Source organism: Myotis yumanensis, unplaced genomic scaffold (genome assembly GCF_028538775.1).
Source record: "Myotis yumanensis isolate MYYU_CA2020_CCGP unplaced genomic scaffold, mMyoYum1.0.hap1 SCAF_23, whole genome shotgun sequence".
Taxonomy (NCBI): Eukaryota; Metazoa; Chordata; class Mammalia; order Chiroptera; family Vespertilionidae; genus Myotis; species Myotis yumanensis.
Genome location: NW_027223774.1, coordinates 13,167,133 through 13,193,677, shown reverse-complemented (window position 1 = coordinate 13,193,677; position 26,545 = coordinate 13,167,133). Strand labels below are relative to the sequence as shown.

The 26,545-nt window shown below is 58.8% G+C and overlaps 2 protein-coding genes across 6 annotated transcripts; one reads left to right on the top strand and one right to left on the bottom strand.

The window, feature by feature from the left end:
- The first annotated feature begins 1,015 nt into the window (after positions 1 to 1,015).
- On the top strand, positions 1,016 to 9,474 carry KLC3 (kinesin light chain 3). Of its 4 annotated transcripts, none has more exons than XM_070401549.1 (13): positions 1,016 to 1,105; positions 4,409 to 4,674; positions 5,107 to 5,337; positions 5,621 to 5,690; positions 6,024 to 6,243; positions 6,598 to 6,685; positions 6,761 to 6,862; positions 7,298 to 7,471; positions 8,170 to 8,260; positions 8,333 to 8,373; positions 8,459 to 8,565; positions 8,738 to 8,801; positions 9,072 to 9,474. In XM_070401549.1, exons 2-13 carry the CDS (start codon positions 4,417 to 4,419, stop codon positions 9,141 to 9,143), a joined length of 1,518 nt encoding a protein of 505 aa, XP_070257650.1. In that variant the 5' UTR covers positions 1,016 to 1,105; positions 4,409 to 4,416; the 3' UTR covers positions 9,144 to 9,474. The 4 variants fall into 4 exon arrangements, with proteins under 4 accessions (XP_070257650.1, XP_070257651.1, XP_070257649.1 ...); XM_070401550.1 differs by lacking the exon at positions 1,016 to 1,105 and adding an exon at positions 4,004 to 4,107 and having other exon boundaries at positions 5,624 to 5,690; XM_070401548.1 differs by lacking the exon at positions 1,016 to 1,105 and adding an exon at positions 4,004 to 4,107.
- Positions 8,261 to 26,261, bottom strand: ERCC2 (ERCC excision repair 2, TFIIH core complex helicase subunit). Of its 2 annotated transcripts, none has more exons than XM_070401546.1 (23): positions 26,218 to 26,261; positions 25,788 to 25,887; positions 24,550 to 24,627; positions 24,407 to 24,469; positions 24,127 to 24,240; positions 22,135 to 22,251; positions 21,929 to 22,045; positions 21,507 to 21,630; positions 21,315 to 21,411; positions 21,015 to 21,148; positions 20,773 to 20,941; positions 19,103 to 19,221; positions 14,282 to 14,351; positions 14,124 to 14,193; positions 13,934 to 14,035; positions 12,681 to 12,744; positions 12,061 to 12,182; positions 10,709 to 10,801; positions 10,545 to 10,617; positions 10,245 to 10,315; positions 9,980 to 10,123; positions 9,744 to 9,887; positions 8,261 to 9,504 (listed from the first exon to the last, which is right to left on the bottom strand). In XM_070401546.1, the coding sequence occupies exons 1-23, from the start codon at positions 26,220 to 26,222 to the stop codon at positions 9,412 to 9,414; spliced, it is 2,283 nt and encodes a 760-aa protein (XP_070257647.1). In that variant the 5' UTR covers positions 26,223 to 26,261; the 3' UTR covers positions 8,261 to 9,411. The 2 variants fall into 2 exon arrangements, with proteins under 2 accessions (XP_070257647.1, XP_070257648.1); XM_070401547.1 differs by lacking the exon at positions 26,218 to 26,261 and adding an exon at positions 26,154 to 26,211.
- Between the last annotated feature and the right edge of the window lie 284 nt (positions 26,262 to 26,545).

The window sequence follows — 26,545 nt, the reverse complement described above, 5'->3', positions numbered from 1 at the left end:
ATCAACCTATGAACCAGGAGGTTCAACCTATGACTGGTTCAATTCCCAATCAGGGCACATGCCTTTGTTGCGGGCTCGATCCCCAGTAGGGGGCGTGCAAGAGGTAGTCGGTCAATGATTCTCTCATCATTGATGTTTCTATCTCTCTCTCTTCCTTTCTGATATCAATAAAAATATTTAAAAAAAAAAAAGGTACAGTGCTGACCATACAGAGCCCTATCTTCAAGAGCTGACATTCTGGGAGGAGTTGGGGACAATAATATAATACATGCAATCAGCTAATATGTGCTAAATGCTTCCTAACCGTTTATTAACTCATTCTATCCTCACGGCCTTCGACTATCCCCATTTTACAGATGAGGAAATACGAGGCACAGGGCGGGTGAGTTACTTGCCCAAACCTGCACAGCTAAGCGCTGCAATGAGATTTGAACCCAGAGCCCAAATTTTAGCCATTACATCACCTCCCCTCACAACAATGTGCTGTAACGTCATAATGTGATATATGACATGAAATACTATGTCATTTAGGCCCTAAAAAGTTTGTGAACCAAAACAAGAAGGGAAATGAGGCAGCGTTTTTGTGAGAGGGTGTCCTTTAGGAGGGGCAATCAGGGGAGGCCTCTCGGAGGAAGCAGCCTTTGCGAAGAGACCAGACAAATGGTGACACGTATGAGAAGAGAGGTCCAGGCTGGAGGCACAACCAAGGCAAAGGCCCAGCGGCTAAAACTGCAAGAAGGCCCCGGGTCTGGGACCCAAAGTTCCCAAGATCCCGAGTTCTTGAGGTTCCAGATGCCGAGCCCCGTTCCCAGGCCTCGCGCACGCTGGACTCATCCTCAGGTTCGCCGGGCCCCGGAGGCGCCGGGCTCCGCGCCCAGGTGCTGCAGTTTCCGCGGGGCCCTAGCCACCGGCTAAACTTTCCCCGGGCGGTGGGCGGGGCCGGCCTCACCTGCGGGGGGCGGGGCGCCGGCTGCCCCGCCCCTTGAGGACCCGCCCGCGGCCCGGGACGCGGGGCACAGCTGGGAGCCGCGGGGTGTGCGCGGCTTTCGGGACGGACGCGGCCGGTGCAGCGCGCAGCGTGGGACCCGGAGCCGGCCGCGCTCAGGTGGGCGCCGGGAGTGCAGGGCGAGGGTCCCGGGGACGCAGGATGGAGGCGGGGGTTGGTGGGTGAGGCTGGGCCTGGCGCACCCCTGGGCCCGCTGGCCTGACGACGGAGACCGGCCTGCGGGCCCCTGGGCGCCCCCTGCCCCGCCCTGGGGCTCCCCGGGCTCTGGAGGCCCAGCTGGGGCCGCGCCCCCTCCCCCGTGCGCAGGTAAACAGGAGCGAGGGCGGGGCTTAGCAGGAGGGAGGGGGGGCCCTGCTGGGAAGCTGGGGTGCACCGGGCCGAGCTGGCTGGACAGGGGTACGTTGTGTGGCCATGACAGGGATCTCTTGCCTGAGAGCATACGGAGATAGCGTGTGCGTGTGTATGAGAGATGGTGTGGGAAGCTCAGGTGTGTGAGATGGTGTAGGAAGCTCAGGTGTGTGTGATGGTGTGGGAAGCTCAGGTGTGTGTGATGGTGTGGGAAGCTCAGGTGTGTGCAGAGATGGTGTCAGGCTGTAGATAGGGGTGTAAAGGGGAGATGAACTGTTCGCGTGGCCCTGGGAGGGCGTACAGGGACCGTGTGAATGATGTGGCAATGTGGGCGACCTCTGATGGTGTGTTTGTAATGCCCTGCATGTGTGTCGCTGTGTGTAGGGGAGGAAGTTGAACTGTTTATAGAATTAAGTGTGAGTGTGAACAAGAGATTGTATGGCTGTAAAGTGGGGGAGTGGCAGGGAGGTGTGCAGCAGGATGGCTGTGTGGGTGTGACTAGGCTGTGCGGTTATGCACACAGGCTGAACACGTGAAGGGGAGTTTGCTGCTTGGGGGGCCGTGTGAGTGTGGGAGCTGGTGTGCGTGGTGGGAACAGCCCCCGTGCTGTGCGGCTGTGCGTTCGCTGTGGCTGTTACTGTGGTTGTCGGTCGGGCGGTGGGTGATGCCGGCGAGGCTGCGTGTGGAGCTTTCGGCTTAGCTGCCTGAGATTGTGCGTGAGGTTGTATAAATCAGCAAACTTGTGCGAGTCCTGGTTGTGGTTGTCAGATGACTCTCAAACTTGTGTGATTGTGTTTGGCTATGTATGGGCTTGTGTGTGAGGTGTGAGGCTAAGGATGGTGTGACACACACACACACATATACATGTGGAAAGGGACTGACACATGCACAGACGTATCCGTTGAGGTTGATGAGAGCCTGCGGTCCATAAGTCCCGCAGGACCACATGCTGCCCTTACTGCGTGTCTCCGTGTATATGAGTGTGAACGTGCGAGCAGGTGCAGGCACGGCGGGGCTGCTCATGGGAGCTGGACGGTGGTTGGGTGAAGTGTCCTCAGAGGCTGTGTCGGAAACTGGCACTGCCTCTGATCGTCTCCACCGCCGTGTCTGTGGCCCGCACACCCACTGGGGACAGCCTGAGTCTGAGTTCAGGGGCCATTTGCACACCCGTGTTTGGAGCTCTGGGTGTGTAGCCGTGTGTGCCACGTGCAGGGGCACAAATCCCTGGCCCGCCCGGCAAGGGGTTGGGGTGTTGGAGAAAGTGGGGAAGATGGTGACAAGTCCGTCATCTGGGAGCATGTGCGCAGGGAGCGGGCGCTGGGCGGGCAGTGGGGACCCGCTGCTGGCGGGACCGTCCGAGTGTGGGCCAGGGCCTGTGTCCGGAGCATGAGGGCAAGGAAACAGCCTGAGTGTGAGACGTGGGTTTGATTATATTTTTGCGGGCGAGAGAGTTCGTTTCCGTGTTGTGTGTTGGCTTTTATATCTGAGAGGAAAATATACCAGTGCATTGGGTTGTGTTTCCAAGAGGGGAGTGCATGTGTGTGTTTGCCCGAGTCAGTGTGCTGTATTTTGAAAGGAAAGAGTGGATGTGTGCGAGTATGTTTATTGAGTTTTATGTTTTTTTGTGTTTTTTTTTAATATATTTTATTGATTTTTTCCAGAGAGGAAGGGAGAGAGATAGAGAGTTAGAAACATCGATGAGAGAGAAACATCGATCAGCTGCCTCCTGCACACCTCCTACTGGGGATGTGTCCACAACCCAGGTACATGCCCTTGACTGGAATCGAACCTGGGACCTTTCAGTCTGCAGGCCGATGCTCTATCCACTGAGCCAAACCGGTTAGGGCTTTGAGATTTATGTTTTCGAGGAGGAAGAGTGTTTCCAGAATGTGTTATATTTATGAGAGGAGAATGTGTTGTACTTTGTATTTCTTTTTGTTTATTTATTTTTATTTGTATTGATTTCAGAGAGGAAGGGAGATAGAAACATCACTGATGAGAGAGAATCATTGATCAGCTGCCTCCTGCACACCCCCCACCAGGGATCGAGCCCGCAACCTGGGCATGTGCCCTTGACCAGAATTGAACCGTGACCTCCTGGTTCATAGGTCGATGCTCAACCACTGAGCCATGCTGGCTGGGCTGTATTTCTAAGAACCCCTGTGGAGGGTGTGAGTTGTATTTCTGAGAGGGGAGTGTGTTTGTGTGTGAGTGTGTATGTGAGGGCTCCCGAGGCACCACCAACTGTGCATCGGCTTTGTCACCCACATACTACCACACGAACTCCCACATGTAAGACCCCCACCTGTTATGATCTGGGCCTCAGACCCTCAGCTGTCACATGGCCAGTGACATCCATGGGCCACGCCTGTCACATGTGTGTCCCAACACGCCTTGGGCTGGCTGGGCCTGTCGGCAGTGGAGGGCGGACCCCTGTTCTCTCAGGGTCTGTCAGCTCCTCAGGACCCGGGAGCCCACACATGGGGTCCCCCTCGCCGACCCCCCATCTAGAGGCACCTCTGTTTCCGGCACCCCAGCCCCTCGGCCCTCGCCTCCTGCCCTACCTCCCAGCCCCAGCGGTCTGACTGGTTCGCAACAAAAACACCCTAAGAATGAGCTCACAGTGAGGCTGCCGCCTCCACACACCCCGCCCCACACGCCCAGCGGAGGAGGGCGCCTCCCGTTCCCGGTCACACAGCCAGGAGGTCGGGGCCAGGGGACCCGGGGCCTTTGGGGTACTGAGGACGGGCCAGGTGAGCCGGGGCGGGTGGGCGGCCACACACCGGCGTTGGGTTAGTCATACGTGGGGTTTGGAGTTGTTCTCGGGGCTGAGAACAGGCAAAGGTAGACTAGAACGTTCCCAGTTGCGGGCTGGCCCGGCTGGGTGTGGACCAGGGTGCTGGCGGGAAGCAGGAGGGTACGAGGCAGAGGGCTGGCGGGATGGCTCGAAAGGGAGGTAGCTGGGAGGGGCCCTGCTGGTCCGAATGGCATGGAGGCTGAGGGTCCGGCTGGCCTGGCCTTGGCTGTGACTTCCCAATCCTGGCTGCCCCCCAGGAGCAGCAATGTCCGTGCAGGTGGCAGCCCCCGGAGGCGTGGGGCTGGGCCCAGAGCGCCTGAACCCCGAGGAGCTGGTGCGGCAGACGCGACAAGTGGTGCAGGGGCTGGAGGCCCTCCGTGCAGAGCACCGGGGCCTGGCGGGCCACCTGGCGGAGGCCCTGGCAGGCCCTGGCCCGGGGGCCGGCCTGGAGCTGCTGGAAGAAAAGCAGCAGGTGGTGAGCCACTCGCTGGAAGCCATCGAGCTGGGGCTGGGCGAAGCCCAGGTACGAGGGGTCCAGCTCTGGGGGGAGGTCCGGGGGGGAGGGGCCACGTATGCGGGGGGTGAAGCCTGGGGTAGGTGAGACCTAGGGGAGCCAGGTTGGGAGAGGGGGGCTCTAGGCCAGAGATGGGGTACCTGGGCAGTGTTGCAGGGCCCTTGTGTGTGACAAGTACCCCTGAACCTTCCATAGAACTGTGGGTCCTGGGGACACTTGGGGGTACATGGGGGGGTCATGCAGTCCCTGGGCATCATTTGTGTGCCTGGGTGAGATCAGAGGGGTCCCTGGGCAGGATTTGGGTCTGTCCCTGGCGGCCTCTGTGCCCCCTCGGAGTTGCCTGGAGGGCTCTCTGCGGAATCTGGGGGGTCCTGGGCTGGGGCGGGGTGTCTGGCAGGGTAGGGACCGGGCCCCTGACTCTCGACCCCTGACCCCCGACAGGTGCTGTTGGCCCTGTCGGCGCATGTGGGCGCACTGGAGGCCGAGAAGCAGCGGCTGCGAGCACAGGCCCGGAGGCTGGCCCAGGAGAACTCATGGCTGCGGGAGGAGCTGGAGGAGACGCAGCGGCGGCTGCGGGCCAGCGAGGAGGCCGTGGCGCAGCTGGAGGAGGAGAAGAGCCACCTGGAGTTCCTGGGGCAGCTGCGCCAGTACGACCCACCTGAGGACAGCCAGGTGCGCGGCCGGGCCAGGCGGCCAGCACGCGCTAGGGCCCCGGCCCTCCGTAGATACCCATGGCTCCCCATTCGCCACGGGGCCCAGTGTCCTAGGCCCTCAAAGACCCCCAACCCACTGGACTTCCGCAGAAGCCCTCAGCTGTTCCTGCAGATCCTCACCAAGCCTTCGGGACACCCCGAGGCCCCTGACCACCACCTCCCTCACACCCTGGGGTTCAGGACCCCCGTCCCTGAAACTGATTCCCAACCCAGTGACTCCCCACGTCCTGTCCTCTCCGCAGCAGCCTGAGTCCCCCCGCCGCCGAGACAGCCTGGCCTCCCTGTTCCCCAGCGAGGAGGAGGAAAGGAGAGGTGGGTGTGGGTCCGTGTGATGGGGAGCTCAGCCATGGAGGACGAAAGGCTGAGCTGGGGAGGGACTGCTGGACCCCGAGGCCCTGAGCAGGGGTTGGGGGGTCAGGCAGGGTGTCAGGAGGATGGAGCAGGTGGCCATGGGGGTGACTGCGCGGTGAGGCTGGGTGGGAGGTGCCTGTGTTCACATCCCAGGGGCCTGGGATCCCAACCTCAGAAGGCAGTTCAGGCCCATGGCCCCAGGGGCGGCTGTAGCCCTGGGGGGTGGGGACGTGTCCCTCGTGTGAGGCTGAGGGGACAGGAGGCCTGCAGTGACTAGGTACCTGCCACCCCCAGGTCCTGAGGCGGCGGGGGCCGCGGCGGCGCAGCAGGGGGGCTACGAGATCCCGGCCCGCCTTCGGACCCTGCACAACCTCGTGATCCAGTACGCGAGCCAGGGCCGCTACGAGGTGGCCGTGCCGCTGTGCCGCCAGGCCTTGGAGGACCTGGAGCGGAGCTCCGGCCACTGCCACCCCGACGTGGCCACCATGCTCAACATCCTGGCGCTGGTGTACCGGTGAGCCGCGCCGGCTGTGCCCGAGGGGCCGCAGGGGCCGGAGTCACTGTCGGGTGGAAGCGGGGATCCCGGTGTCGGCGTGGGGTGCTGGAGTGGTGGTGGGGAGGGGGACAGATCTGCGGAGGCCACGGGGACCCAGGCAAAGAGGAGTCAGTGAGTGTGGGTGACAGAGACCCCAACAGAGTGGGGACGATTCCTGGGGTGGCCAGAGGCTGGGCAGTGCTCTGGAGGTGCTAGACCTAGTAGGCGTGGGGAGACCCAGAAGGGACCCCCAAAGGGTGCCACTGTGCCTGGTTCAGCCCGGCCCCTGCTACCCACCCTGGCTGACCCCTCCATCCTTGCGCTGCCCCACAGGGACCAGAACAAGTACAAGGAAGCCACAGACCTGCTCCACGACGCCCTGCAGATCCGGGAGCAGACACTGGGCCCTGAGCACCCCGCGGTGAGTGGGGCCCGGGAGGAAGGAAGGGCCGGGGCTGTGCCTGCCCGCTCCTGACCTGCCTCCCTGGCCCTGCAGGTGGCTGCCACCCTCAACAACCTGGCCGTCCTCTATGGAAAGCGTGGGCGGTACCGGGAGGCAGAGCCCCTGTGCCAGCGCGCCCTGGAGATCCGCGAGAAGGTCCTGCCCTGCCCAGCGCCCTGTCCTGAAGCCCCTCCCATTTGACCCTGAAATGTTCAATTCTATGGCCCCAAACCTGTGAGCCCTGACCTTTTATGCCCACTGGGTGCTGTGAGCTAACAATTTAAGCCTAGAGCACCCATTCCCAGGAGCCACCATGCTTGACCTCCATTTGACCTTGACTCCTGACCTCTCCTAACTCACCTCTGTGCCCCAACCTGGTACACCCCCTCCTTGATAGAGTCATTTGAACCTGCATCCCAAGGTCCAGGTGGTTTCTGGACCACCATGACCTCTGACCCGATGAAGCTCCAGTTTGGTGTAACTTCTGCCCAACCCCATGCAATTCTCCACTTGGATGCTGTAACCCCCAACGCGTGACCCCAGTGATGGCCGCTGGCGTCACGTGGCCTGCCCATCCCGGATGACCCCTAGGTCCTGGGCGCCGACCACCCGGACGTGGCCAAGCAGCTCAACAACCTGGCGCTGCTGTGCCAGAACCAGGGCAAGTTCGAGGAGGTGGAGCGGCACTACGCCCGGGCCCTGAGCATCTACGAGGCCCTGGGCGGGCCCCACGACCCCAACGTGGCCAAGACCAAGAACAACCTGGTGAGGCCCTGGGCGGGGACCGGGCACGTGCAGGGTGGGAGGCAGAGGCCAGGAGCCCCCTCGCCAGGCCCGTGGAGAAGGGGCTCCTGAGACCCCAGCTGGTGAGACCGGAAGCGGCAGGAACACAGGTCTGGTGCCAGGGAACAGCCCAGGGAAAGAAGCTGGAGACGGGCCGAGAGTGGGGATAGCACCAGGCGTTTATTAAGCTTGGATCCCGTTAGTGCTTCCCCTGCACCATCCATTTGCTGTTTGTTAATCCTCACCTGAGGATATATTTTCCATTGTTTTTTTGTGTGTGTTTTTTAAGAGAGAGTGGAGAGGGAGGGAGGGGGGAAGAGAGAGAAAGAAAGATCAATGTGAGAGACACATAGGCATCAAATCTGCAACACAAGCACGTGCCCTTCACCGGAAATTGAACCCAGACCTTTCGGTGCATGGGCTAGTGTTCTAACCACTGAGCACACCAGCCAGGGCCGCACCACCCATTTCTCAAAGGACTCTGGGAGGTAGGTGTTCTTGTGGCCCCATTTTGCAGATGAGGAAACAGAGGCACAAAGGAGAGCAGGGAACAGGCAGAGCCAGGAGGCCCCCTGCCCTGGTCACTGAGGCAGGAAGTGGTGGGGCCGTGAGCTCCGCTGTAGGCGAGGTCTGGGTGGGAGCTCCCAGGAGCCGAGATCACCCGGCCACGCCCCCCGCAGGCCACAGCCTACCTGAAGCAGAACAAGTACCAGCAAGCGGAAGAGCTATACAAAGAAATCCTCAGCACGGAGGACCTGCCCGCCCCTCTTGGTGAGCCCCCGTCCCCCTGCCCCCCACAGGGGCTTCTCTGTCCCCACCACAATGCCCCCGTCTGTTCCCCAGGAGCCCCCAGCACAGGCAGAGCTGGTGACGCGGAACAACAGGTGAGGACGGGCTTTGCTTCGGCTCCCGGGTGGGAGTGGGACTGGATGGGACGTGGGGACTGACGTGCCCCCGGTGCCCTCCCAGACCCTTCGCCGGAGCAGCTCATTCTCCAAGCTCCGTGAGTCTATCCGGCGTGGAAGCGAGAAGCTGGTCTCCCGTCTCAGAGGCGAGGGGGCGGCGGGAGCAGCCGGGTGAGTGTTGGATCAGGTCAGTGAAGAGCCCTGATAGCTGCAGCTCCCCCTGTCCTGCTCAAGAACCTTCCATGGCTCCCATCTCCCCTTGACATACAGTCACACCCGGTGCTGGAGAGGTCTTCCCAGGGCGGGAGCCAGGCCCTCCCAGACTCACTCGCTCCCTCTGCAGGATGAAGAGAGCCGTGTCCCTCAGCACGCTGCACGCGGGTGGAGCCAGGGCTACTGGGGCCCAGGTGAGGGGAGACAGGGGCACCTGGTCAAGGATGGAATGGGGGGGCCAGGCTGGCGTTGGGAGCCAGGGGTGGTAGGTGGGAATGGACCAGAGGACAGAATGGATGGATGGGCTTTACTTGGGGGTCAGGTAGGGGATGGACATGAGGTACAGGAGAATGAGCAGTACAGCCGCTGCAGTGGACAGGCTGGCAGTCAGGGTGGGGTAGCTCTAGTGCAGCTGGAGCAGGTGTGTCCTGCCCGTCAGCCACCCCTTGTGCCTGTCCCCCCAGTTCCCCAACCGGCACCTGAGTGAGGCCTCTCGGACCCTCAGCGCCAGCACCCAGGACCTGGGCCCCCGCTAAAGTCCACAGGACCACGTGCCTGCAGCTTCCGAGAGAGGGGAGTCCTTTCATCTCCTTGCCTGGCACCCCGGGGACACCCCGTGTACTGGGCTGCCCTCTCTTCTGCTATTAAAGTTTGTCGATCTGGCCGCCAAGAATGTCTGCTTGAGGTCTCCGTCCTGCACCGGCCTTCCCGTGCCTCCCGGAGGCCCCTCCAAGCCCCGGGACCCAGGGCCAGGCAACACTCGCAGTCGCAGGAACTCCTTTTATGGCCCTGCCCCACCTCGCGCTACAGCTGCTGTGCAATCTGCTCGATCCTCCGCAGCGTCTCCTCGGACTCCAGCTGCTCCAGGCTAAGCAGGGACAGGCCCAGCTGATCCTCCTGGCGGGCAAGGACGGGAGGGTGAGGCCAGGGGCTCAGGCAACTGCTCGTCTACTGTGGACACACGCTGGCGTCTGAGCCCTCGACTCCCAGCAGTGCCCAGGCCGGGCGTGTGGGCGAGCACAGACCTCCCTTTGTGGCGGGCAGGCTGGGTGAGGGCGTGGGGAGGAAGCGAGACCTTCCCGAGGCAGCTTCGCGTGGGAGGCTAAAGGGAAGCAGGGCGGGCCCCTCCAGCTCACCCTGTGGAACGGCTGTGCCATCTGCCTCAGGAAGTACTTGGCCACCTGGACCCCCTCGTCCACGGTCAGGTTGAGGTTGGCGTCCGTGAGGTGCTCCTGGATCCAGCGAGGCAGCTTCCCCCGCTTGTCCGCCCGGGCAAACCGCTTTGAGCAGGAGGCGGGAGAGAGGGGCAAGGTGTCAGGACCCTGGGACGACGATGAGGGGAACAGCCAGGCTGGGCGGGCCCGATCCCCACCTTGTCAGCGAAGACCATGAGGCCGTAGTCGGTCTTGCCCCTGATGGCCCGACCCACACACTGGGCCGCGTGGCGCATGGCATCGAAGGTGAGGAAGTCGTTCTCTCGGATCTGGAACTGGTCCCGCAGGTATTCCAGCCGCGCCTGCGGTGAGATGGGGCCGGTCCCTAATGCCTGTCCCTCTGCAGCAGCCCCTTCCCCGTGTAGGTCCTGGGGGAGCACCCAAAAGGGGCCCTCGCATCCTGCGACCCCAGGCGCTGCTCACCTTGAGGATGCGGCTCTGCGTGTAGACGTAGGGGACGCCAAACATGATGACGGCCCGCCCGAAGTGGTGCACTGTGTGGGGCGGCAGCGAGAGGGGTTACCCCGAGGCCAGCTGGAGAGAGCCACCCTCAGGCAGCCCAGGAGTGGGAGGCGTGGGGGTGCTCCGAGGGCCCCACGGGCACCCAGGGACGGAGGGAGGGGAGACCCTGGGCGTGCCCAGGCTGTGGGCATCCCCTGGGGCAGCAGAAATGGCCAGGGCTCCAGGAAGGCTGCGGGGGAGGGGAGAGCCTAGTCTACTCACCAAAGTCGATTCCCTCAGACACTTTGCCTCGAGCCACTGAGAGCAGGATGGCCCCACGGCCATTCTCGCAGGCCTGTGGAGGGGAGGCCAAGACAGACACACAGCCCCTCAAAGCTGTCCCTCCCCCCTCCTTTCAGCTCCCCCCTCCCCCAGCCCAGCCTCACCTCCTGGTACTTCTCCAGGGCCACACTGGTCTCAGCCCCGTCTTGGGTCTCAATGAAGATCAGCTTGTTCCTCTGGATGTTCTCGAGGATGCCCTGAAGGACACGCGGGTCAGTGCGGCCGGCAGGAGGGTCACGCTCTCGGGCGTCCCTGCTAAGCTCGGCTCTGTCCGGGCTACAGACCACTTCTCTCCCCCGTGGAGACCCAGCAGGGAGGGCGGTGGCACCGCAGCCTCCTTTCAGGAAACCTGTGATCCTGGGAACCGGTCCCCACACCCAACTTTTGGACAAGTGGGGCAGGCATGTGGCCCAAGACAGCCAGTCGGGACCCTCCCCGCCCAGCCACTGACTGTGGAGACAAGATTTCACATGTGACAGACACTGTAATAGAGACCTGTGGCCAGGACAGACACAGAGACAAGGGGACAGGACAGAGGGCTGAGAAACATCCCCCCACAGATGGTCACCTGGAACCCTCAGTGGGGAGGAGCTGGGGCAGCCGGATTTCCATGTGGGAAAAACGGAACCTTGACCCGGGCCTCACACCATACACCAAGAGGAACCTAGGTGCTCACGGACTAGATGTGAAAGCTAAAGCTACAGGGCTTTCTTAGGAAACACAGGAGACTACCATCTCCTGGGCAGGCAAAGGTTTCTTAAATAGGACACAGCTGGCATTCAGGACGTAGGGCTCGGGGGCCAGCAGCCCCTCCCCTGTGTGGAAAGAGCCTGAGGACAGAACCAAGGTCTTGGCCATGAGTGGGTGAGCTCCCCACCCCACCACTCCCTGGTGTTCGGATTCGCCAAGTCCATTATCTCACCTCCCGCTGAGAGCTGGGCCAGGGGCGCTCAGAAGCAGAGAGGACAGAGCAGCCCTTGCCGTCCCTGCATCCTGCCTCCCCCAGTCCCGGCTCCATGTCCAGAAAGCCCACGACCTCCCCCCCCCGCCCTCCCCCCCCCCCAGTGCACTCTCTGCCCGAGTTTCTGTCCAGTCTAGTTCTCCAGAACCTTCTTCTTACAGCACAGCACCCAGCGAGTCTTGCCTGCTACCCAGGTCAAGCCATATGTGCTGGGGGGCACAGGCATGGTGGTCACCCCAAAAGACCAGCAAGGGGACCAGGGAGGCAGGGTGTGGTTCCTTCTCCTGAGGGGTAGGCCTTTGAGGGCCCAGAGGCTGTAAGGCTAGTTCTTAGCCCGGAGGTGGGGGAAGGGCCCCAGGTGTACACTATTTGTTCTTTAAACTGCTCATACGTGTCCTATACACTCTCCTGTCCCCTATGACACAGACGGGCAGAGCCAAGATCTGAGAAGCCAGGGGCCTTCCTGGGTGTGGCGAGCAGGGGCGGCGGGCGTACCTGCTCGTACCAGGAGGCCACGGTGCTCTCCATGTACTGGTAGCTGGTGAAGAAGGCCACAATGCCATCGGGGACCACGGCAGACATCTCCAGCAGGAGGTTCCCGTAGTTCCGGATCACCGCTGGGAGGGGTCAGAGGTTGCACCTTCCGCTGGCCTGGGCCCTCTTCCCCACTCCCTGTCAGCATTCCTGTCTAATGCCTGGTCTTGAACTTGGGGCTCACAGAGGCCCCAGCGAGCCATCGGTAGGACTGTTCACACACACATTCCACTTCTCCTTGCAGGCCGGTGGGAGGACTGGCCACGTGACTTGCCATGGCCAGTGAAATGAGGGAAGTGGCTGTGTGCCACTCCCAGGTGGGCACCTCTGTAGACAGTGTGCCATTCACCACGATCCCTCCGGTCACGTCTCACCACAGCTGTGACGTGCCCAACGGTGGAGGTTCCCAGAGCTGACACTGGGCAGGCCCCACACGGACCAGGGGCAAGAAGCAACCTCTATGGGGAGCCACTTTGACGTGGGAGTATTTGTTACCACAGCAAGACAGGCCATACTGACTGCTAAACCTCCCCTCTCGGAACCCAAACCAGCCCCGCCATGAGCTCCCACGGGCAGCATACCAATATCTTCCCGGGTCTCGAATTTGGAGCTGATGGCCACCTGATCGTTGCCACGGCCGATGATCTGAGGAGAGCAGGAAACATCACAATAAGCAAAGCAGCGGCGACCACCGTGATGTGCGGGTTCTGGTTGCCAGCTAGGGCTGTTCTAAGCTTTTTATAGACACGGTGTCACGGAAGGAACTACCCTGTTATCAGTACTGCACGGAAAAATCACCGAAGGCGCAGAAAAGGTGAGTCGCCTGCCCCACGTCACATGGCAAATAAACAGCAGAGACGGAAATGAACCCAAGTCTGCCCATGTTCCCAACCAGCAAGCACGCTCCTGCCGCCCCCGCCTCCAGCCAGGCGGTTCCAGAACGCTTCTCACTGTGACCTTGACAGCCACTGGGGCACCCCCACCAGCCCCTCACAAAACCGTGTGCGGTGCATGGTCAGCACTGGAAAAGCCATTCCCCAAGCCGCAGCACTCTGGGCGTCTGTCACAAACTAATGGAGGAGCGAAACCTGCCCACCCTGAGTCCAAAGTCCTGGCTGATCTCCCTTTTTGACTCTTTAAAATGTTTCACTGCTGCCCAGCCGGTATTGCTCAGTAGACTGAGCACCAAGAGGTCACCATTCAGTTCCCGATCAGGGCACATGCACCGGTTGTGGGCTTTGTCCCCACTAGGGGGCGCCTGGGAGGCAGCGGATCGTTTCCCTCTCATCAATGTTTCTCTCTCTCTCTTCCTCTCTCTCTAAAAACAAAAAAAAATCAATAAAAACATTTTAAAAATAAAATATTTAATTGCTGAGGATGCTGCTCAGACCCTGTAGGTCTGACACAGCGCGCACACACACGCCTTGTTTCTAAAGTCGGGGAAATTCTCAAACACCCCTGGCCCAAGAGCTTCTGATGAAGGACCCAGGGTTCGTGTTGTGCTGCCCAGTTTACAGAGGGGACTGACTCAGAGCAGAAGGGTCACTTGCCAAGGTCACAGCCAGACAATGAACCAGGCAAAACCATGTTAACCAGGAGCCTGGCCTGGGCCACATTTTACACCCACAGCTCACTCTCCCCTCCACGGCCTTGGAGGTCACGGAGGAGGCGTTCCCATTTACAGATGAGAAAGCGGAGGCTGGGAGAGCGAGCACGCCCACAGGGAGGGCCCCGGTCTGTCTGAACCCAGGATCTGTGCCCTGAGCTGTACAGCTCTCCTGCCTGATCAGCGGAGGGAGCAGAGGGAGGACAGTCAACCCCCTCTCCCACGTACCATGGGGCACAGGCAGACCCGGGCCAGTGTCATGGTGAAGGTTGCCATGGTGACAGGGTGGAAGTCCAGGATCTTGGGGTAGATGTCCAGTGGGGACAGCGTCTGTGGTGGGGACGACAGGAGGGATCTTAGCAGGACTGGGCAGAACCAGGAGCCCCCGAGGGGAGGGCGGGACAGAGAAGGTCCTCACCCCAGATGTGATGATGACAGACTGGAAGCGCTCGAAGACGGGTTTGATGGCCAGCGAGGCGTCCATGCAGCTGTGGGAAGCAGACGAGGGTGGTGAAGGTCAGGCCAGGGGGCTGAGGCCCCCAGTCCATTCACACCCCTGCTGGGCTTAGGGCTCACCTGAAGTGCAGGATGGGGTTGGCAATGGTTGGGGTCCTGTCGTCAAAGGGCTCGATGATGATGGTGAAACCTACGGGAGGCCGGTGAGAATGCTGGGTGCCCGTGATGACCATGCCCCTCACCAGTCCCCACCCCCTTAGTGAACGGGACCAGCCACCTACAGCCCAAGCCTAAAACCCAGGCACCTGAGTCCAAAATACACCCAGCCTGCCCGGTGTGCTCAGAACCAACACCTGCACAGCGTTCAGGGAGGTCCTCCTCCTCAGGCTCCTCAGGGCCAGGAGAGCCCGCCCTGCCCCCCCAGCCTGCCCCTCGCCTCTCCGTCAGTGGTTCTCAACCTCGGCTGCACATTAGAATCACCTGGGAATCATTTTAAAACCCTGATTTCTGGGCCTCATCCTCCGGAAATTCTGTTTCTTTGTTATGGGGTGAGGCCACAACATTAGTAACAAAGAAACAGAATTTCCGGAGGATGAGGCCCAGAAATCAGGGTTTTAAATAGATTCCCAGGTGATTCTAATGTGCAGCCAAGGTTGAGAACCACTGGTCTAAGCCATCAGGAGGCGTCGGCTCTGCTCCAAAGTGGATCTGCAATCTGACTCCCCACCCCCTCCACCCCCCCCCCCCCCCCGCCCCTGCAGTCATTGCCATCACCTCCTGCCTGAACCACTGTGGTTGCCTCCCTCACTGGGCACAGCTCCCACCCGTTGTGCTGGGGACACAGCAGAGACCAAGACAGCTCTGGCCCTGCCCTCTCAGGGCTCCCAGTTCAGTGATGGGGACACAGACCTGTCCCTGGACAATGACCACCCAGGTGGCAGGGCTGGGACGGGAGAGCCCAGAAGAGGAGGCCAGGCCCAGCCTGGGAGTCAGAGAGGGCTTCGTGGAGAAAGGACATCCTACTAAGCTGGATCGGAAGGAGGAGGAGGATGGGGGGCGCGGGGTGTATCCCAGGTAAGAGAAAGTGAGGTGGTGCCTGGCCGGTGTGGCTCGGTGGTTGAGCGTTGACCCATGAACTAGCAGGTCATGGTTCAATTCCCAGTCAGGGCATGTGCCCGGGTTTTGGGTTCGATCCCCAGTAGGGGCTGTGCAAAAGGCAGCTAATCAATGATTCTCTCTCATCACTGATGTTTCCATCCCTTTCTCCCTCTTCCTTCCTCTCTCTGAAATCAATAAAAAATAAACAAAAGTAGCACACATTAAGAAAGTGAGGTGTTGCATAACAAGGGATGAAAAGCTGATAGCTGGAGAAACCAAGATGGCAGCGTAGGTAAACACCGGAGTTTGCTGCCTCGAACAACCACTTCAAAAATACAACTAAAAGACGGAACGGACATCACCCAGAACCACAGGAAGGCTGGCTGAGGAGAGACTCTTCAACTAGAAGGAAAAACAACAGCATTACGAGGCTTAGAGGAGGCGCAGTGTGGAAAATTTAAAGGTACGGTGGTGCAGCGGTGCGCGCGCAAAGCGGGCTGGTGGCTGAGGGCGCGGTTGTCGTTTTCAATCAGGAGTGAGTCTCAGACTCTGGGCTACAGATCCGGGCGAGTCTTTAGGGACCCAGACTCAAACGGGAGAAGCGGGACTATCTGGCTACAGTCCCTCCGAGGTTTGCAGCGGTTGTGGGGACAGAGAGGCAGAGCCCCTGGAGACGGACTGAGAGCAGCCATAGCTGCTCCCTCCCCCCGCCCTGTTGAGCCCGCCCCGCCCAGGCCCTGCGCAGAGCCATTTGCCGATCCCCTCAGGCAAAGGCTGGACTAGCGCCTCCCCAGAGGACTGAAGTTTTCCACACAGCTGATTCCCACAGCCAGTCGGCCTGGTGGTCAAATCCCTCTAGTGTTAACTACAACAATTAAGGCTTGGCTAGAACAAGAGTGCGCACAAAGACCACAAGGGGGTGCACCAAGAAAGCATAAAAGATGCGGAGACAAAAAAGCATGACAGAAATGGAGGATATGGAGCTAAGAATTGCAATTTTGAGGGCTTGCTATAAACTTGAGCAGAGCCTCACGAAAACTAATGAGACCCTCGATGCTACGATAAAGAAATTAGAAAGTAAGCATACACGGACTGAAATAAAGAATATTATACCCAATAGCAGACCAGAGGAACACAAGAATCAAACCAAAGATTTGACAAAAAACACCCAACTGGAAAAGCAAAATGAAAAAAGAATCCGAAAGTGTGAAGATAGTGTAAGGAGCCTCTGGGACAGTTTCAAGCGTACCAACATCAGAATAATAGGGGTGCCAGAAGATGAAAGACAGCAAGATATTGAAAACCTATTTCAAGAAATAATGGCAGAAAACTTCCCCCACCTGGAGAAAGAAATGGACTTACAGGTCCAAGAAGCGCAGAGAACCCCAAACAAAAGGAATCCAAAGAGGACCACACCAAGACACATCATAATTAAAATGCCAAGAGCAAAAGACAAAGAGAGAATCTTAAAAGCAGCAAGAGAAAGAGACTCAATTACCTACAAGGGAATACCCATACGACTGTCAGCTGATTTCTCAACAGAAACTTTGCAGGCCAGAAGGGAATGGCAAGAAATATTCAAAGTGCTGAATACCAAGAACCTACAACCAAGATTACTTTATCCAGCAAAGCTATCATTCAGAATTGAAGGTCAGATAAAGAACTTCACAAACAAGGAAAAGCTAAAGGAGTTCATCACCACTAAACCAGTATTATACGAAATACTGAAAGGTATCCTTTAAGAAGAGGAAGAAGAAAAAGGTAAAGATACAAATTGTGAACAACAAACATGCATCTATCAACAAGTGAATCTAAGAATCAAGTGAATAAATAATCTGATGTACAGAATGAACTGGTGATTATAATGAATCAGGGACATAGAAAGGGAATGGACTGACTATTCTTGGGGGGGGAAGGGGAATGGGAGATGTGGGAAGAGACTGGACAAAAATCGTGCACCTATGGATGAGGACAGTGGGTGGGAAGTGAGGGCGGAGGGTGGGGCGGGAACTGGAAGGAGGGGAGTTATGGGGGGGGAGAAGAGGAACAAATGTAATCTGAACAATAAAAATTTAATAAAAAATAAAAAAATAAAAAAATTTAAAAAAAAAAGAAAGTGAGGTGTTGGTAGATGGGGAAGTGGGGAGGAGAGGAGGAAGGCAGCCGGGAGGGAAGACAGCATGGGACAGAGGAATGGACGCAGAAGGAACCTTCCGGTGGGACTTGCTTCTGATGGGCCCTGGGGTGGGGGGACGGGCTTTTGTGCTCCCCGAGGCCGGGCCAGCCGGCCAGGCCTGACCTGGTTTCCTGGATAGAAGAGTAATCCCCGGGGATCAGACTGAGCTCCGGGCCAGTTTCACGCTGAAGAAGGGAAGGGAATGCTGACCGATAAAGGCGAGAGCATCTGGGGCACTTCCCCTCTCGAGGCAAGCTGGAAATCTGAGCATCATCCTCAGCTCCTCCCCCCACCCAGGCACCAAGTCAGCCCTTGCCTCTACCTCCCACCTTCCCAACCCTTCCCTTCCCTCTCTCTCGTCCAGCCCTGGCCAGGCCCCATCGATCTGCCCCCAGTCCCTTGGGAAGAATGTTTCTAAAGTGCAAATCTGCCCCTCCCTTGCTCAGAACCTGCTATGGCCCCCCAGTGCCAACAGGAACAGAACAACCAGGTCCTGCCCTGGCCAGTCTGGCTCAGTGGAAAGAGCGTCGGCCTGCAGACTGAAGGGTCCCGGGTTCAAGTCCAGTCAGGGGCACATGCCCAAATTGTGGGCTCGATCCCCAGTAGGGGGCGTGCAGGTGGCAGCCGATCAATGATTTTTCTCTCATCATTGATGTTTCTATCTCTCTCCCTCTCCCTTCCTCTCTGAAATTGTGGGGAGCCGCTATAGGGTTAAACCTCGGACTGACCCGTTGGCAAAGTCACAAACAAGTCCCAGCTTAGAGGGCACAGTCCTCTTAAGCATAATTAGGCTTGACCTCATGAGCTCCCTAGATCTTACCTGGGAAGCTAATGGGCTGAGGGAAGTCCAGCAAGAACAAGAACAAAAACAAGTGAAACTCACAAGAACAGTGTAACTATGGTAACCACTACCTTGTTTACCTCTGACTATAAAATAAAGGCTCAGCTTGCCTCAGGATCTTTTCTCTGTGGCCTCAGCCAGGCACAGGAAGATCCACGGAGACTAAAGAGAGCTAGAGAGTTCTGAACTCTGTCTCCGTGTAAAACATTCTTCGCCGACTCCGTCTACACCTTTGGGAACCCCTGGACCCCGGCATGAAATCAATAAAAATATATTTTGTTTAAAAAAGAACAACCAGGTCCTTACCACACCCTAAGTGTGAACTGACCCCAGAGAACCCCTCTGGCCTCATCTCATACCATCGCCACCCCCACCCCCTCCTCCAGTCTGCAGCCAGAGGGAGCCTCTGACAGCACAAATCTGAGCAGGAGGCTCGCTCACACAAAACTGTCACGCCGAAACCGGTTTGGCTCAGTGGATAGAGCGTCGGCCTGCGGACTGAAAGGTCCCAGGTTCAATTCCGGTCAAGGGCATGTACCTGGATTGCGGGCACATCCCCAATAGGAGGTGTGCAGGAGGCAGCTGGTCGATGTTTCTCTCTCATCGATATTTCTAACTCTCTATCTCTCTCCCTTCCTCTCTGTAAAAAATCAATAAAATATATTTTTTAAAAAACTGTCGGTGACTCCCCAGTGCCCTCAAAGCCCAAACTCCTGAGCCCACACAAGGTCCCGAGTGTCTGAGTCCCACAGACAACCCTCCGGATCCGATGGGATCCTGATTCCAGCTGCCAGGGGGCGGCCGAGGCAGGGAGAGGTGCACTCACCCTTGGCATAGGTGCTGACTAGGGTGGCAAAGTTAGCCAGGAGCGTGAGCGGGGAGAAGTCCGCGAGGTCCGCGATCTCCAAGGTGTGCAGGAGGGAGCGGAGGCGTTCAGCGCAGAACCTGGTGGGGAGGCCACACAGGGTGAGGGTTAGGGGGAGGGGGAAGGACAGGCAGGACCAGCAGCCCCTCCTCCGTTGGCAGAGCACCTATCTCCACAGAGAGGGCAGGGACTGGGGCTGCGCAGTCACCTCTGTGCCCGCACATTTACAGCGCCCATCGGCAGAGCTGACTGCAGTGGCACACGGAGAAATAATCACACCCGAGTCACGTGGTCCCACCTACACACGGTCACAAAATCTCACACGCAGGTTCTTGACAAAGGAGGAGCTCCACAGCCACACCCAGAATCCCAGCCACGTGACCCTGCTCGGCCACATGTCACACACTTACACCAGAACCTCATCCGCCTCAGTCACACTCGGCCATCCTGCTGACACACACAGCATCAGAGTCCCACATGCTCACACAGCCTCGCAGGCTCACACACGCTGTCACACTCATGCACACAGGCCACCCAGCCACAAACACTGACCACTGGGCCTCAGGCTCTCACCCCTTGGGGACAGGCAGGTCATGGAGCAGGACCACCTGGCTCTAGAGCAGTGGTTCTCAACTTCCTAATGCCGCGACCCTTTAATACAGTTCCTCATGTCGTGGTGACCCCCAACTTCATTGTTACAAATTGAACATAATTAAAGCATAGTGATTAATCACAAAAACAATATGTAATTATATCTGTGTTTTCCGATGGTCTTAGGCGACCCCTGTGAAAGGGTCGTTCAACCGCCAAAGGGGTCGCGACCCACAGGTTGAGAACCGCTGCTCTAGAGTTTAAAACCTGCTCCTGAATGCCATTTCTTCGTCTGTCTTCCGCACCCCCTCCCACCCCAACTCCCGGCTGGATCGGGTGTGCCTCTGGGCTCCCCCTCCCACCCCAGCTGCTCAGGTTGGTCTCTGTCTGGAGATGGTCTGTCTCCCCACTGAGACTGTGAGCCTGGAGGGCAGGGGCAGGGCCAGCGCTGTCTCGGTCACCACTGTGTCCCCAGCACAAAGCAGACACCTGCGTGAAAGGGGACCCCCTCCCCATTTTACAGAGGAGGAGCCTGACATCCAGAAAGGACTGGTGACCTAACCAGAAAGCACAGGAGAGTCCAGCGAGCCCGCCCTCCTGCCAGATCCCTTCTCCTGTCCTCAGGCTGGGGGTGGGGGAGCAATGGAGGCACTGGAGGGGCCCTGGGGCTCCCACCTGCCGGGTCTTGTCAGGAGCCCCTCCTTAGGGCCTGGGGTGGAACTACCTCTGAGCCCTCACAGGTGCCCTGCTGGCTCCTCCGCCCTGCCCACCCCTCTGCAAACAGTCTCCATCCAACGCTTCAGGTAAATTCTCTGATCAGGCCACGTGCTGCCTGCCAGGCCCCTGCCCAACACAGGACTTGCCCTGGGACCCGCCTGCTCTGGCCAACAGGTGCCAGGCACACTCCTGAGCCCCCACTCCTCACCTACATGCCTGACATTGGCTTCAAGTGACCCCAGGCCCCAGGTGCAGAGCACAAGGCTGCCGGCAGGGACCCTCCCACCCCCCCCTCCCCCCCTGCCCCCGCCGGCGGGGCGCACCTGAGGGGCTTGCGCTGGATGCACACGCGCTGGGCCAGGCCGCTCAGGAAGGCAGGGGGGCTCTCCTGCACCACGTGCTGCACGCGCAGCCGCCACTTGACGTACTCCAGCAGCCGCCGCAGGAAGCCCAGGAAGTGCTCGGCCGTGCGGATGGAGCCCGGCACCGCCTCTGCGGGGACAAGGGGTCAGCCGCCACCCCCCGGGGAGGGGACAGGGAGCGGCCGAGGCGGGGGGCAGCTCACCCTGCAGCACCTCGTCGGGCAGCACGGGGTTGGCCAGGTGGGCGTCGGTTTCCCGGGCGACACTGGCCTCCCGCAGCCCCTCCACGAGGCGGCGGTACTCCTCACGCAGGCGCTGCTCATCAGTCTCCTTGATCCTGCAGGGAGACGGGGTGTAGGAAGAGCGGGTGACACCTGAGGGGACATTGGGACAGGGCTGGTGTCCCTGGAGGCGGGTCAGGCAGAGAACGGGGCTCGGGAGAGGCAGGGGTTGGCCGGCAGGGGCCAGGCGGGCACAGGGCCGACTGCTGCCCGCTCCCCCACCTGAGCACTGTCTTCTGCAGGGTCTCCAGATTGCCCTGGCATCTGTCCAGGGTCCGGCGGGTGAGGTTGACGCTCATGGAGTCGATGCAGACATTGTCTGGAGAGGAGGGGGAGGGGAAGGCCCGGCTCAGGCAGGCAGAGCCTGGGTGGCAGCCTGAGGGGCTGGCGTCACCTCCCTGGCGCCCTCCTCACCGATGTTGTGGGCCTCGTCGAAGACCACAACGGCCTTGCGGGCCAGCTCCTTGGACACCAGGTCTGCAATCTTGGGGTCCAGGAGGTAGTGGTAGCTGTAGACCACCACGTTGGCGTGCAGGATCTGCAGGGGAGAGGGGAGGAGGGTTACACCAAGCCTGCCTGCCACCCCTAATCCCTGAACCACGCGACCTCCCACCCACCCACCCACGCTACCACGTCCCTTCCTCACAGGCCCACAGAGGCGAGGCGGGGACAGACAAACACAGGCCAGGCACAAAAATAAGCAAGTTGATAGGGACAGACAGAGGCACAGACCCACAGGGAGATACAGGCAGACAGACAGACACAGGCAGTCAAATGGGCAGGCAGCCTGCAATCCTCACACATGCCCTCTGCCCACCCCCTGCCAGTCTCCTCACCGAGTACCGGGCAAGGAAGTATGGGCACCAGCCCTGGCGCCGCCCCACGGCCTTCAGGTCATCCAGGTTGTAGATGCCAGCGGGGAGGGGCACCTGGCGCCCATGAATGTCAAATTCCTGGGGCAGGGCGAGAGGGTGCCTGGGGGTCAGAGCGGTGGGCTCACGGGCTGCTGCCCGCCCTCCCTTAGCCCTGTCCTGGCAGGCACCTCGTAAAAGCGGCAGTGGGGCAGGCTGGGGTCCCGCTGGTACTGCGCCCGCACGTAGGAGGCTGTGAGGCTGTGGCATTTCCCATCGACATCCTTCCCAAAGCGCAGGGGTGTTACCTGGGGAGCAGGGCGGGGGGTGCATCTCAGCACTGACATGGGCTGAAAAGCCCGACCACTCCCGGGACCTGGGGCTCTACACCTCACCCCTGGGGGGATGGGAAGCTGTCCTCTCTGGGGTGGAGCGAGGGGATTTTGGGAAAACTCAAACCTCAACCGGTTTCAATGATAAACAGTTAAGACACTTGGGGACTTACTGCAGGGGTGAAAGAATGGCAAAAGTGTTACTCTTAAATTATTACTTTTAAAACATTAAGCCCTGAATACAATGGACTATTATTCAGCCATGAAAAAGGAAACACTGTAACAATGTGGGTGGACCTGTAGGGCATTACGCTAAGTGAAATAAGTCACACAGAGAAAGACAAATTACATATGACCTCGCTTATGTAGAGAATCTAAAGAAAAAGAAAAAAGAAACCACCACGCTCATAGATAGAGAGGAGATTGGTGGTTGCCAGAGGTGGGGTAGGGATGGGTGAAATGGGTGAAAGTGGTCAAAAGATACAAACTTCCAGTTAAAAAACAAGTCCTGAGGATGTACAGCATGTGACTAGAGTGAATACTATATTGCATATTTGAAAGTTGCTAAGAGAATAGATCTTAAAAGTTCACATCACACACAAAAAATTATAACTATGTAAGGTGACTGGACTTATTGCAGTAATCATTTCGAGGTGTATACAAATATCAAATCATTACGTTGTACACCCACAACGAATATGTCAATTAAACCTCAAAAACAAACACATACACCACTAAGCCTTGAAGATTCCTTAGTGTGTAGGTCAAGGGTAACTGCTCAATCTTTCAAAATCCAAACAACCAGGACCATGGCAAGGTCTCAGAATCAGAAGAGGGTCTGACCACACAGTCTGACAAACTGCCTCGCCCTTGCCCGGCTCTGTGCCCTCCGAGGCTCTGCGGGTGGCAGCGTCACAGCCCAGGGCTGCCTGTCCCCAACACAAAACCTTTCCTTCACCAACGGGAAGGCTCTGCGGCTGCCGACGCTTCCCTCCCCCGTTCCCATTTCATCAGCCGCCAAGGCCTGTGCTGCTACTTCATTACCCTCCATCATCTATATTACTTCTGACATATTCTTACAGATAACTTTACAGAATACATATTCCATGAGTTACACGTTAAGTGCTTACAACAACTTCTGGTGCAGTGAGCCCTGTGCCTTTATAACATAATTAAATAAAAACTAATATTCTATGTGTCATATATCTATTCATATCATGAAAATTTCTCATATTCCTCTAGCTCTTTGTACATGCTAAGGACTACACATTATCTCACCTAATCTTATCAACTGGATGAAGCAGGGACTTTACACTTATTTAACGGAAAGGAAAACTAAGGCCCAGACTCCAGAAATCACCTACGCAAAATTATACAACTGCCCAGCCGGTGTGGCTCAGTGGTTGCGCATCAACCCATGAACCAGGAGGTCACGGTTCAATTCCCCGTCAGGGCATTTGCCCAGGTTGCGGGCTCAATCCCCAGTGTGGGCATGCAGGAGGCAGCCGATCAATGATTCTCATCTTGATGTCTCTCTCTCTCTCTCCCTTCCTCTCTGAAATAAATAAAAATATATATTTTTTAAAAATTACACAACTAATGTTTCAGAGCCAGGAACCCAGGCCTGCTGGACTCCAGGAAGTGCCTTTGTAACATGTCCTAGGCTGGGGGGGAAGGGGGGAGGCTCCCCGGAAGAAGTGTGCTTGCCTTGGCCATGAGCAATGAGTCGACTTTGAAAAGTGAGAAGAGAATTCTGTGTGTGGCCCCTGCCGATCTCCCCGAGAAAACTCCTGGCGGATGAAGCGTTTCCTCAACCCCGGGCTCAGGGCAAGGAGGGGCGTGGGCACTCACCTCAGGATGGATGCACAGGTTCTTCCGAGAGCTCAGCGCCAGCCCCAGGAACGGCAGCTTCTCACCCTCCTGCTTCTCATAGAAGTTGAGCAACTTCCGAAGCTCCTCAATCACCTGTGCCAGCCCAGGAGGCAGGGGACTTGGCCTCCCTGAAAGCACAAGCCCCCGCCCAGCCAGGCCCCAGCCCCAAACACCCACCCCCCAGCGGTGATGGCAACCACCCGGGGGACCAGTGAGGCCCAGGAAAAGTGGGGGAGCACGAAGATTGGCCCCAGCTCACCTTCTCAATCTCAGGCACTGTCCTTGAGCAATAGATGAGTTTAGTCACCTCCAGCGGATACGCCTGCCAACGACAATGGGCTCAGCCCTGGCCCCTTTCCCCTTTCCCCTTTCCCCCTCCACAGGCCCAGGGGGTCACCCTACCCGCTGATATGCCATGATCAGGGCCAACAGGGACACTGTCTTCCCAGTTCCTGAGGGCATCTCCAGAACTCCATGACCCTGCGTGTTGGGAGTGAGAGGAACAAGACACAGGCTCTCAGAACTTCAGGGGCACAAACTCTGGGAACACCCCCCTCCCCACTAATACCACCATCTTGGAACGGCAGGACAACACAGCAATTGAAAGTCTGGGCCCCAGGAGCAGTGGATTTGAACCCCACTCCTGCCACCTCTTTGTTGAGGGGTCTTTGGCAAATGCCTTCACCTCTCTGGCCTCAGTAGCCTCATCTCTAAAATGGGCCTAATAAGCTCTAATGAGAAACTGTGGGTTAAACATTTAGCATAGTATCTGAATATAGTGAGCCCCTTTTTCTTTCACTTTTAAAATACGTTTTTATTGATTTGAGAGCGAAAGGACAGGGAGAGAGCAACATCAGTGAGAGAAACATGGGTGGGCTGCTTCCTGCACGCCCCCTACTGGGGACCCAGACGCAACCAGGATGTACCCTGACTCGCAATCGAACCCGCAACCAGGGCATAGGAGGGGGCTCAACCAGCTGAGCCACAGGGCTAGGAGAGCTCTTTTTCTTTTAATTTAGCAAACACTTCCAGCACTGACTCTGCGCCTGGCAGTATTTCTTTTCTTTTTTTCTGGCAGTATTTTTAAGTGTCTCACCTCAGGGCTTGCCACCTTGGGCTCTATTGACATTTGGGGATGGGATAGCACGTGGTCGTGGAGGGCTGCCCTGTAAGATGTTTATCAGCACCTATGGGCTCTACCTACCAGGAGCCAGCAGCACTCCCCCTCCCCCATAGGCCAACCAGTAATGTCTCCAGACACAGCCGCATGTCCCCCGGGGGGTCAAAACCACCCCAGGTGAGAACCGCTCCCTGACTTAGCGAATTACCTCCTGTAACGCACCCCCCACCAAGGACCTCGGAGGCAGGCGGTGCTGCTACGCCCATCTCGCGGAGGTGAAAACGACGGCACAGGGAGGTTGGGTGATTTACCCGAAGGCACACAGCGGTGCACGCAGGATTCCAGCTCAGGCAGCCGAGCCCAGCGTCTACCCTTCCCAACCACGGAGCAGCGCCGCCTCCGAGTGTCAGCTGCTGCTACTGTAACTAGTCCCACTTTAGGGGAGAGGCTGGGGCGCGCGGGCTGCCCTCCGAGGACCTCGATCTCCGTCCAGCCCCCCGGCCCCGCGGGCTCCACGCACCTTGGCGTCGAGCGTGCGCTTGAGCTCCAGCATGTAGGAGAACTGCTCCGGGTAGATGTAGTCGTACGGGAAGTAGACCAGCAGCCCGTCCACGTTGAGCCTGGCGGCGGGGCTGTCCGGTCAGTTCCGCGGCCCCTCGGCCCCCCTCCGGCCCCTCTACTCCCCAGTCGTCGGGCCGAGAGAGGTTACCTGCCGGGCCCGGCCCGTCGGGCCCCCCCGGACCTACCCCAGTTCCCCAGGAGCCTCCGGGTCCCCTCGGCATCGCCCCGCTGCCCATCCCCGTTACCGCACCGTAGGTCCCCGAGTCTGTCCCCACCTCACCCCCCCGGCCACCCCTCGCCCCGCAGCGGCCCCGAGCGCGCCCACCAGTCCCCCCCATCTTCCAGGACCCCGCTCCCGCTAGCGAGCCGCAAACCCCGGCCCCTCTCACTTCATGGCGCCGGTCGCGGCTGGAAGCGGCGTCAACCCGCCTCCCTCATGAATATTCAGTGCTCAGGGCCCGTGGGGCGTCCTCGAGGCGCCGCTCCGCCTTCCTCACAACGCCATTGGTTGGTCCTGCCCGTCACTCCTCTGGGGGTGGAGCCAATCGGGATAGTGCGCGTGCGCACGGCAATGCGGAGGCGGGCTCCCGAGGGAGGCCCGCGTCGCTGAGGAGCGCCGAGGACCAAGAACAAAACAGGCAAGGAAGAGAGCCGAGAGAATCGATCCCATTCATTAGGATTCGGTCTTCCCGCGTCTGCCCGGATTATCTGGGGAGC